At 41.6% G+C, this 13,460-nt stretch overlaps 1 protein-coding gene across 3 annotated transcripts in view; it reads right to left on the minus strand.

The window, feature by feature from the left end:
• Window positions 1–13,460, minus strand: part of LOC133639505 (lymphoid enhancer-binding factor 1-like) — a 238,867-nt gene that overhangs the window by 41,124 nt on the left and 184,283 nt on the right. For all 3 annotated transcript variants that reach the window (XM_062032856.1, XM_062032855.1, XM_062032854.1), the window contains one exon: window positions 1,963–2,053. In XM_062032856.1, coding sequence (XP_061888840.1) covers window positions 1,963–2,053 — 91 coding nt within the window. The remainder of the gene's footprint in view (window positions 1–1,962; window positions 2,054–13,460) is intronic.

Consider the following 13,460-nt stretch of genomic DNA (forward strand, 5'->3'; position numbering starts at 1 on the left):
GATGTGTAGTTTGGCACATTCAGGAAGTATGCACATCATCCCCCTTTCTTCTGCTGCACACCAAGAAGATTAACCGGCAAGGTAATGTAGATGTATTTGTTATTCCTACTCATTGTAGCGACGTGGGTGTTAAAGTTGAGGAGTTTTGTGATTTCAAACTGAGTGCACTACAGCGCTAGTGACTGTGTGTGCGGCTGCAATTAACAATGACTTGTTTTGGCTTTGTTATCAAATAGAAACCTCCTTGTTATGGTTGTTTGATATAGTATTGTATAACGCTTTACATTGTGTACATGTTCAAAGTGTACAAACTTGAACTAAAATGTGGACTTTTTTTGAGGCTGAAACCCATTGTTCATATTTGTGTACAGCTCCACTAATGGACATTGGAGTGTTACTTTCAAAGGCAAAATTAAAGTATTGCTATAAACATAATAGACTTTATTGTATTATATGTATAGTACATGTTCCAAAAAGAAAAAAGCATCAAACACCAGCAGAATTCGAGATATTACAAGTCAAAGTGATGAAGCTTAGTGTTACGCTCATGACTTGGTGTAACTAAACATTACCCTATAAGATGAAGGCAATTGCATTTTATTGATATTTGAAATGTATTCACTGTTTATAAATGAATATTTAAATATACTAAATGTAAAAAAGGGAATAAATATTCAAAATAATCTAGTTTGGTTACGCCATCATGAGCGCAACACAAGCTTGTAAAAGTTTCAACTACAATTCTAAATAAGATGTCAAAAGCAAAGTGAAATCAAATACACACAGCTTAAAGATTGATCAATCCCTATTTAAATGTAGTAATACATAAATATGATGGTTTATCAAAATATAAAAGAAATATACCTGAACAGAACGCTCATGATGGTTACACCAAAAAGTAACGCTATGAATCGCGTTTTTCCAAGTTTTTGGGGCATTTTTATGCTATTTTAAATGGTCAAACTAATGCATATTATATATGGGAGAGTCATATCTATTTTGATTGTTACATTTTGAAGTACATTTGTGCAGGTGGGTGCAAATGTAGCCATTACACATTTACATTGTTTCTCATTACAGCAACTTGCTGCAATATATAAACATTTATATTTTACAAACCCTGTTTAAAAAACAATTACATTCGTAAATCAAAATATTCCTGTTTTCCTCGGCTTGCGAAAGCGCCATTTTTAAATCCGCCATAACAATATCAACAATGGAGCAAATTGAAAATGCCTCACACGGAAGAAACGTGCAAATATGAGCACCTATGTGATTGATATAATACAGTATATTGTGATTATTCACTACAGTACTAGTAGAAAGGAAGCTAAATAGCTAGCTGGAGTTGCTCACTCTCAGGGAAACACTACACCGAGAATTTAGGCAGAGAGCTGCAAGTCACAGCCCCATTTGAAGAAGTCTCTACGCCAGTGGTTCCCAAGTACCACCTCAGAAAACACTTACCAGCACAACGAGCAACATTACAATACAGGCAGACGTTTTACAGTATTTAACAAGTATACTTCATATATTTGGCCACTGTGACATTACACACAGTTTGAACAGTAAAACCGTGTTTGAATATTTCAATAAAAAACACTAATTACTTAAGTGATTCTTTGGCGTACCACTAGATGGAGCCCCGCGAACCACTACTGGCATGCGTACCACTACATGGAGCCCCTGGCATGCGTACCACTACATGGAGCCCCTGACATGCGTACCACTACTGGCATGCGTACCACTACTGGCATGCGTACCACTACATGGAGCCCCTGGCATGCGTACCACTACTGGCATGCGTACCACTACTGGCATGCGTACCACTACTGGCATGCGTACCACTACTGGCATGCGTACCACTACATGGAGCCCCTGGCATGCGTACCACTACTGGCATGCGTACCACAGTTTGAGAATCCCTGCTCTACTCTGCAGCATTATGAAGCCTCAACTCACCATCCCAGCGGCGGTGTGATCTGTCCGACTCCTCCAGGGGACAGTGAGTAGAAGTTGGACATGTCGGGTCCGGGGTGATGCCTTGACATTCCTAGCCCAACAACATAGAGCAAACACAAACATTATGATTATAAAACTATTATTGTAGAGCGAGCTGTTTGAAGAGTTGAGGTGGATCTCATTTGAACAATTTTTTTTGCCTGAGGCAGTTGACTATAAAACATTTGTAATTGCTCACCCCTGCTTTAAAGGCCTACTGAAAGCCACTACTAGCGACCACGCAGTCTGATAGTTTATATATCAATGATGAAATCTTAACATTATAACACATGCCAATACAGCCGGGTTAACTTAGAAAGTGACATTTTTAAATTTCCCGCTAAACTTCCGCTTGAAAACGTCTATGTATGATGACGTATGCGCGTGACGTCAATAGTTAAACGGAAGTATTCAGACGCCATTGAATCCAATACAAAAAGCTCTGTTTTCATCTCATAATTCCACAGTATTCTGGACATCTGTGTTGGTGAATCTTTTGCAATTTGTTTAATGAACAATGAAGACTGCAAAGAAGAAAGTTGTAGGTGGGATCGGTGTATTAGCGGCTGGCTGCAGCAACACAACAAGGAGGACTTTGACTTGGATAGCAGACACGCTAGCCACCGACGCTAGCCGCCGACCGCACGGATGATTGGGTGAGGTCCTTCGTCCTTCCGTCGATCGCTGGAACGCAGGTGAGCACGGGTGTTGATGAGCAGATGAGGGCTGGCTGGTGTAGGTGGAGCGCTAATGTTTTTATCATAGCTCAGTGAGGTCCCGTTGCTAAGTTAGCTTCAATGGCGTCGTTAGCAACAGCATTGTTAAGCTTCACCAGGCTGGAAAGTATTAACCGTGTAGTTACATGTCCATGGTTTAATAGTATTGTTGATCTTCTGTCTATCCTTCCAGTCAGGGGCTTATTTATTTTGTTTCTATCTGCATTTAAGCACGATGCTATCACGTTAGCTCCGTAGCTAAAGAGCTTTGCCGATGTATTGTAGTGGAGATAAAAGTCACTGTGAATGTCCATTTCGGGTTCTGGACTCTCATTTTCAAGAGGATATAGTATCCCAGGTGGTTTAAAATACAAATCCGTGATCCACAATAGAAAAAGGAGAGAGTGTGGAATCCAATGAGCCAGCTTGTACCTAAGTTACGGTCAGAGTGAAAAAAGATACGTCCTGCACTGCACTCTAGTCCTTCACTCTCACGTTCCTCATCCACAAATCTTTCATCCTCGCTCAAATTAATGGGGTAATCGTCGCTTTCTCGGTCCGAATCTCTCTTGCTGCTGGTGTAAACAACGGGGAATTGTGAGGAATACTAGCTCCTGTGACGTCACGCTACTTCCGCTACAGGAAAGGCTTTTTTTTATCAGCGACCAAAAGTTGCAAACTTTATCGTCGATGTTCTCTACTAAATCCTTTCAGCAAAAATATGGCAATATCGCGAAATGATCAAGTATGACACATAGAATGGATCTGCTATCCCCGTTTAAATAAAACAAATTCATTTCAGTAGGCCTTTAAGTGCATGCAACACAAATGCCTGCAGATGTTGCAAAGAGTGAGCGCTCTACCTCTTGTAGCCCATAACAACACACGCATGTGACAGCTAGCGAGGATGCAAACTTATCAACTTCATTTTCATTTATCATTCGGTTAATTGACTTATGGAATATTGGCCCACTGAGACATGGACATATGGAATATTGGGCCAGGTCTAACACTGAGACATGGACATATGGAATATTGGGCCACTGAGACATGGACATATGGAATATTGGGCCAGGTCTAACACTGAGACATGGACTTATGGAATATTGGGCCAGGTCTAACACTGAGACATGGACTTATGGAATATTGGCCCACTGAGACATGGACATATGGAATATTGGGCCAGGTCTAACACTGAGACATGGACTTATGGAATATTGGCCCACTGAGACATGGACATATGGAATATTGGGCCAGGTCTAACACTGAGACATGGACATATGGAATATTGGGCCAGGTCTAACACTGAGACATGGACTTATGGAATATTGGCCCACTGAGACATGGACATATGGAATATTGGGCCAGGTCTAACACTGAGACATGGACATATGGAATATTGGGCCAGGTCTAACACTGAGACATGGACATATGGAATATTGGCCCACTGAGACATGGACATATGGAATATTGGGCCAGGTCTAACACTGAGACATGGACATATGGAATATTGGGCCAGGTCTAACACTGAGACATGGACATATGGAATATTGGCCCACTGAGACATGGACATATGGAATATTGGGCCAGGTCTAACACTGAGACATGGACATATGGAATATTGGCCCACTGAGACATGGACATATGGAATATTGGGCCAGGTCTAACACTGAGACATGGACTTATGGAATATTGGCCCACTGAGACATGGACATATGGAATATTGGGCCAGGTCTAACACTGAGACATGGACATATGGAATATTGGCCCACTGAGACATGGACATATGGAATATTGGGCCAGGTCTAACACTGAGACATGGACTTATGGAATATTGGCCCACTGAGACATGGACATATGGAATATTGGGCCAGGTCTAACACTGAGACATGGACATATGGAATATTGGGCCACTGAGACATGGACATATGGAATATTGGGCCAGGTCTAACACTGAGACATGGACTTATGGAATATTGGGCCAGGTCTAACACTGAGACATGGACTTATGGAATATTGGCCCACTGAGACATGGACATATGGAATATTGGGCCAGGTCTAACACTGAGACATGGACTTATGGAATATTGGCCCACTGAGACATGGACATATGGAATATTGGGCCAGGTCTAACACTGAGACATGGACATATGGAATATTGGGCCAGGTCTAACACTGAGACATGGACTTATGGAATATTGGCCCACTGAGACATGGACATATGGAATATTGGGCCAGGTCTAACACTGAGACATGGACATATGGAATATTGGGCCAGGTCTAACACTGAGACATGGACATATGGAATATTGGCCCACTGAGACATGGACATATGGAATATTGGGCCAGGTCTAACACTGAGGCATGGACATATGGAATATTGGGCCAGGTCTAACACTGAGACATGGACATATGGAATATTGGCCCACTGAGACATGGACATATGGAATATTGGGCCAGGTCTAACACTGAGACATGGACATATGGAATATTGGCCCACTGAGACATGGACATATGGAATATTGGGCCAGGTCTAACACTGAGACATGGACATATGGAATATTGGCCCACTGAGACATGGACATATGGAATATTGGGCCAGGTCTAACACTGAGACATGGACTTATGGAATATTGGCCCACTGAGACATGGACATATGGAATATTGGGCCAGGTCTAACACTGAGACATGGACATATGGAATATTGGCCCACTGAGACATGGACATATGGAATATTGGGCCAGGTCTAACACTGAGACATGGACTTATGGAATATTGGCCCACTGAGACATGGACATATGGAATATTGGGCCAGGTCTAACACTGAGACATGGACATATGGAATATTGGGCCAGGTCTAACACTGAGACATGGACTTATGGAATATTGGCCCACTGAGACATGGACATATGGAATATTGGGCCAGGTCTAACACTGAGACATGGACATATGGAATATTGGGCCAGGTCTAACACTGAGACATGGACTTATGGAATATTGGCCCACTGAGACATGGACATATGGAATATTGGGCCAGGTCTAACACTGAGGCATGGACATATGGAATATTGGGCCAGGTCTAACACTGAGACATGGACTTATGGAATATTGGGCCAGGTCTAACACTGAGACATGGACATATGGAATATTGGGCCAGGTCTAACACTGAGACATGGACATATGGAATATTGGGCCAGGTCTAACACTGAGACATGGACATATGGAATATTGGGCCAGGTCTAACACTGAGACATGGACATATGGAATATTGGCCCACTGAGACATGGACATATGGAATATTGGCCCACTGAGACATGGACATATGGAATATTGGGCCAGGTCTAACACTGAGACATGGACATATGGAATATTGGGCCAGGTCTAACACTGAGACATGGACTTATGGAATATTGGGCCAGGTCTAACACTGAGACATGGACATATGGAATATTGGGCCAGGTCTAACACTGAGACATGGACATATGGAATATTGGGCCAGGTCTAACACTGAGACATGGACATATGGAATATTGGGCCAGGTCTAACACTGAGACATGGACATATGGAATATTGGGCCAGGTCTAACACTGAGACATGGACATATGGAATATTGGGCCAGGTCTAACACTGAGACATGGACATATGGAATATTGGCCCACTGAGACATGGACATATGGAATATTGGGCCAGGTCTAACACTGAGACATGGACTTATGGAATATTGGGCCAGGTCTAACACTGAGACATGGACATATGGAATATTGGGCCAGGTCTAACACTGAGACATGGACTTATGGAATATTGGCCCACTGAGACATGGACATATGGAATATTGGGCCAGGTCTAACACTGAGACATGGACATATGGAATATTGGCCCACTGAGACATGGACATATGGAATATTGGGCCAGGTCTAACACTGAGACATGGACTTATGGAATATTGGCCCACTGAGACATGGACATATGGAATATTGGGCCAGGTCTAACACTGAGACATGGACTTATGGAATATTGGGCCAGGTCTAACACTGAGACATGGACATATGGAATATTGGGCCAGGTCTAACACTGAGACATGGACATATGGAATATTGGGCCACTGAGACATGGACTTATGGAATATTGGGCCACTGAGACATGGACATATGGAATATTGGGCCAGGTCTAACACTGAGACATGGACATATGGAATATTGGGCCACTGAGACATGGACATATGGAATATTGGGCCACTGAGACATGGACATATGGAATATTGGGCCAGGTCTAACACTGAGACATGGACTTATGGAATATTGGGCCAGGTCTAACACTGAGACATGGACATATGGAATATTGGGCCAGGTCTAACACTGAGACATGGACATATGGAATATTGGGCCACTGAGACATGGACATATGGAATATTGGGCCACTGAGACATGGACATATGGAATATTGGGCCAGGTCTAACACTGAGACATGGACATATGGAATATTGGGCCACTGAGACATGGACATATGGAATATTGGGCCAGGTCTAACACTGAGACATGGACATATGGAATATTGGGCCACTGAGACATGGACATATGGAATATTGGGCCAGGTCTAACACTGAGACATGGACATATGGAATATTGGGCCACTGAGACATGGACATATGGAATATTGGGCCACTGAGACATGGACATATGGAATATTGGGCCAGGTCTAACACTGAGACATGGACATATGGAATATTGGGCCACTGAGACATGGACATATGGAATATTGGGCCACTGAGACATGGACATACACACTGACACACGGACTAAGAGGGCAAATGCCTCCAGATTAGCAGCATGGTTTAATCCCTGATGGAGCTTTTTTTTCCTACATGCGTGGTCTGAAAGGGCCTTGGTCCTCAAAGAAGCTGTGTGAGCGAGGGGCTTATATTTCCAAAGCCGATGTTGCGGCGCTGGATCCATGGCGCGCATAGCACTACCCCCTGCCCACTAATCCAGCCCTACCCCCCTCTTAGAGCCCTCCTGAGGGCAGAAGAGGAGGCGGCGAGGGGTGAGGGCAGCGGGGGAGAAGGAGTGACGCAGTGTGTTAACCTTGTCACTCACACCCCTAAGGTGGCTAATTATCCCCCCTCGCACGTTCTCGTTGACACCCGGCAACACTTCGCTACACTCGCATTTCCTGTCAAAACAACATGACCCCAAATACATTCAAATCAGCATGGCTGTGTTGTAGTTAGCAATACAAGGTTTTACATGGAAATGTTCAAAGGTTATATCCCGCCCACGCATATTAGCTCTCCTAATAAGAAAATGCATGATTGTTGGGACGGCGTGGCGAAGTTGGTAGAGTGGCTGTGCCAGCAATCGGAGTGTTGCTGGTTACTGGGGTTCAATTCCCACCTTCTACCTTCCTAGTCACGTCCGTTGTGTCCTTGGGCAAGACACTTCACCCTTGCTCCTGATGGCTGCTTAATTCTTCATAATTAACGAGCACATCAAATTGTGAGCTCGCTGAGGAGGGCCAAGACGCAATCACAGGATCAGTGTTTAAGAAAAGCATATAGTACATATTAGGGGTGTAACGCTACACAAAAATGTTGGTTCGGTACGTACTTCGGTTTAGAGGTCACGGTTCGCTTCATTTTCGGTCCAGTAAGAAAACAACAAAATATACATTTTGGGGTTATTTATTTACCAAATTTGCAAAATCTTCCACCAAAAATATTTTTCTTAGTGTAATATTTGATGTGAAGTAATGGGAACCTTGGATAGGTCAATAATTCATAATAACATTGATTTTGATTCAATATTATGTTTTGAGCAATGACAGTTTGAAAGAAAAAAAAAACAGCTTTGTTTTATTAGTCAACATTGCAACTTTTTCTAAATTACATTTAACCTTTAAGCTTTTTTATTTCACTTTTGTTATGTTTTTGTTTATTTGAATAGTATTTTTAGAATGTGCCGTGGGCCTTTAAAACATTAGCTGTGGGCCGCAAATGGCCTCCGGGCACACTTTTGACACCCCTGCTATAGATAATAAAAAATTAAATGTGATAAATCTATGGATAAAAAGCAGAGCCTGGCGACGCATGCGCGTTTATCATAACTCTCTCTCTGTCTCTGCCCCTCCCTCACCAATGCTGCTGTTTGTTTTGTTTTTAACCCCTTCTTAACCCTGAACGTACATTGAAAATACACGCAACCCTAACTCCAAATGCCGGACATTTGAGGCATTTAAGAAAGTCCGCCCTGACAGCTCCGCAAAAGAGGACATGTCCGGTGAAAAGAGGACGTATGGTCAGTCTATCCTAGCCCGTTAGCTGCTAGCATGCCGTGTGTTGTGCCTCGGTGTGCATTGTTTACACAACGTGCGTTACGCTACTTAATATGTCCGTGTGGAAACTCCTTCGCTACACCTCCGAACCGAACCGGAACCCCCATACCGAAACAGTTCAATACAAATACACGTACCGTTACACCCCTAATATATATACACGTACCAGGATGTATTAGTGTCACAAAAGAAGAGGACAAAAATGGCGAATAAATTAAATAAATAAAAAAGTTTGCTATGAGAATGGACTTACAAAGTCATAACGGAAAAAAACAAAAGTGGCCAGAATGAAGTTGTAATATAGCAAGAAATATATGCGAATAAAGTTGTAATGTTGCAAGAATAAAGTTGTAATTTTACAAGATATACATTGGAGTGTTACAAAAATAAAATCGGAATTTAGGGGTAAAAAAGGATAATTTCCTCCCGAAAATGTATGTTCTGAAAGTGTTATAGCGAAAAGTTGTGATGTTGAGTGAATTAGGGTAAGTCCTAATATTGCGAGAAAGAGAAGTTGTAACATTACTAGACTCAAATTGTACTTTTTGAGAAGACAGTAGTAATGTGGCAGCTGGAATAATGCCATGTTTTCTAGAGAAACATTTTATTGAGTTGAGTTTGAGTTTATTTGGAACATGCAAGCGTACAACATGATACATCACAATTTCCACTTTCTCTTTTCAACGTGTTCGAAAAGGAGTAGGAAGAAGCAGAGCTTATTTAATCCTACCCCTTTTCTTTAACATAACAGTTCACCTTCTGTTCTCAATTTATTCACAATATACTCCATAAGTAATCACAATAAGAATAAATAAATAAATAATCATTGGTGAAGTAAGTCATATTTCATATGATGAGATAAGTAAGATTATTTTGAGAATGAAAGAATGGATGGATGAAATAAATTCAGAATGTTTATCATGGTTCTTCTTCTTTGTACTTTGTAAACACTTTAAGTTTGAAGAGTTTCTTGAAGTGGATCATATTAGTACATTGTTTGATTGCTTTGCTTAATCTATTCCATCATTTAATTCCACATACTGATGTACTGAAGGTCTTAAGTGTTGTACGTGCATACAAATGTTTTAAATTACATTTTTCTCTAAGATATGTCTCCTCTTTTTTTGAGAAGAATTGTTGTATATTCTTGGCTAGCAGGTTATAGTTTGCTTTGTGTATAATTTTAGCTGTTTGCAAATTCACTATGTCATGGAATTTCAGTATTTTTGATTCAATAAATAAAGGATTTGTATGTTCTCTATATTCAACATTATGTATTATTCTAACTGATCTTTTTTGTGACACCGTTACAAGAGAAGTTGTAACATTACTAGACTCAAATTTTATTTTTTGAGAAGACAGTAGTAACGTGGCAGCTGGAATAATGCCATGTTTTCTAGAGAAACATTTTATTGTTCTTAGAATAAAGTCGTTACATTACAAGAATCAAGTCCACATTTTAAGAGGGGAAAAAGTAGTAATAAATAAAGTCCTAATTTTGCAAGAAGAAGGTCGTATTATGACAATAAACATTTTTGTTAATTCGTGTACTTGCCAGAAATACAATTTAAATGATTTATCATAATATTATCATTAATTATTAAAATATTATGATATTTATGATGAGATGAATAATACTGAGTAAAATAAGAATGAAGTTGTATTTGTTGAAAAAAAGCAGGTAATCAAATATTATACACACACTATATAAGATGATTGAACGTGTAATACGGAAGGCTTCAAGTGCTGCTCTCGTGCACTTGTCACAAACTTCAGGCCTATTTGAAAAACTGTACAGCGCGACAACACATTTGTCTGTCTGCAACTACTTCCTGCCTCCAGAATGTGTCTGATTCCTCTGACATATGTGGAGCACACTTTCTTTATACGTCTTGCTGCCTTCATCTTGCGCCCGCCGCTGTGTTCTCCGTTCCACATTGTTATTTATAGCCGGTCCCTCCAAACCCCTGTGCCCCCCCCTCCTCATTTTCATCATCGCCTACATCCTCGTCTGATCACTTTCCTGCTTTTCAAGTGGCAGCCGCAGGAGAAGAAATCTTTTTTAAAAAGGACCAAATGAAAGAAAAAGAAAACGCTACGGCGGGCTCGTGCCACAGACTCCAGCTGTGCGAGGCTGCGGAGCGCGTCCAGAATGGCGAGCAGCGCTTCTGCAGCTGTCAGCAGTGGCTTGATGCTGCTACGGAGGGGGAGGGAGAGGGAAGGGAGAGGGAAGGGAGAGGGAAGGGAGAGGGAAGGGAGAGGGAAGGGAGAGGGAAGGGAGAGGGCAGCGCAGCGCAGCTCAGCTCAGTGCAACGTCCCACAGGCAGCTTCAAATGAGTTCAAGTTTGGAGCAGAAATGAAGGGAGAGATGTGACAGTTTTGCAGACAGGGACGCCAAATTACACTCAGGTTTTATTTATATCCACTTCAGCCTATAACCTTGAACAGTATAAAGGGAGGAAGCACGTTTAGAGCAGCTACTGACCCCTAAAAAGACATCATTATCAGGTTATTCATTTGGTAGTATATCAGTGCTAATTACCCTATCTTTCGGGTTATATGTCGCAGTTTTTTTCATAGTTTGGCCGGGGGTGCGACTTATACTCAGGAGCGACTTATGTGTGAAATGATTAACACATTAGCGTAAAATATCCAATAATATTATTGATGTCATTCCCGTAAGAGACGAGGCGAATGTCAGCAATTGTCACACAAACACGTCAACCAATAAAACTCCGGCGGGGGCGGGTCATGGCAGAAGTGCATTGTGGGTGATGGGATGCTACCTGCTACTACGTCCGTAGCTATAAAAATGCATCATTTCAACACTGGCGGTAACTGGCGGTGTTGTATATATATATGTATGTGCTGCGGTGTTGTATATATATGTATGTGCTGCAGTGTTGTATATATATGTATGTGCTGCAGTGTTGTATATATATGTATGTGCTGCAGTGTTGTATATATATGTATGTGCTGCAGTGTTGTATATATATGTATGTGCTGCAGTCTTGTATATATATGTATGTGCTGCAGTGTTGTATATATATGTATGTGCTGCAGTGTTGTATATATATGTATGTGCTGCAGTGTTGTATATATATGTATGTGCTGCGGTGTTGTATATATATGTATGTGCTGCAGTGTTGTATATATATGTATGTGCTGCAGTGTTGTATATATATGTATGTGCTGCAGTGTTGTATATATATGTATGTGCTGCAGTGTTGTATATATATGTATGTGCTGCAGTGTTGTATATATATGTATGTGCTGCAGTGTTGTATATGTTGTATATATATGTATGTGCTGCAGTGTTGTATATATATGTATGTGCTGCAGTGTTGTATATATATGTATGTGCTGCAGTGTTGTATATATAGGTATGTGCTGCAGTGTTGTATATATATGTATGTGCTGCAGTGTTGTATATATATGTATGTGCTGCAGTGTTGTATATATATGTATGTGCTGCGGTGTTGTATATATATGTATGTGCTGTGGTTGTTTTAAGAACGTTGTGACAGCTGCCGTAAAGGAGGTGCGTTGCTAGCCTGGTTGCTATGTTTCCGGTTGGTGGTAAAAGTGTTGGTCATGTGTTTGTAGTCTGCTCAAATCTCTCAGTAAAGTTATTCCATGGATTATAGCTTTTGTTTTGAACTTTATTACACCTTGGAGCGCTTTTTCCCGTCCATTGTTTTCCTGCTTTCGCTATCTGCGCCTAATGACTGAGCTACGTGACGTCATTTCTTGTGATGTCCCACGGAGCATTTCTGGTCGGGACGGGATTCGAATAAAGAATCAACTCTTTTCCTTTACTATAGTGGTCTCGATAACGGGTACCGGTTCTCAAAAAGGGATTCGAGTCCGAGGACTCGGTTCTTTTCTTATCAAACAACCGGGAAAACCGGTTTTGAGTATCATCCCTAGTGGTAACTATCGTATGTATCCACCGGGGTTGGTGCTCACTGCTTCCGAAAGTGAGTGTCCCTATGCCATTGCACCTTCACGTTTACCTGCTGGATGGTTGCTGTTGGTGCTTTGGCCACTGACGCTCGTGCTGGAAGCCAATCATTATTGTTGTTGCTGTCATCATGGGACTATTACTGTTACTGATACGGCTGCTGTTGTGCCCATTGTTTTGTTGTCCCTAAAGCCCTTCATCCCTCCACTCTGTCTCTCTAGATCAGTGGTTCTTAACCTTGTTGGAGGTACCGAACCCCACCGGTTTCATATGCGCATTCACAGAACCCTTCTTTAGTGAAAAATATATTTGTATTTTTATTTTTCCAATTCAAGGCAAAGTTATTTGTTTTTTTACTGGTGCACTTGATGAAGCGTGCATGAACATCACCTCGCTCAAAGAACAAAACCAACACAATGCATGAACTCACAACAAATGACACACCTGCAAAC

This window comes from Entelurus aequoreus, linkage group LG22 (genome assembly GCF_033978785.1).
Source record: "Entelurus aequoreus isolate RoL-2023_Sb linkage group LG22, RoL_Eaeq_v1.1, whole genome shotgun sequence".
NCBI classification, from domain to species: Eukaryota; Metazoa; Chordata; class Actinopteri; order Syngnathiformes; family Syngnathidae; genus Entelurus; species Entelurus aequoreus.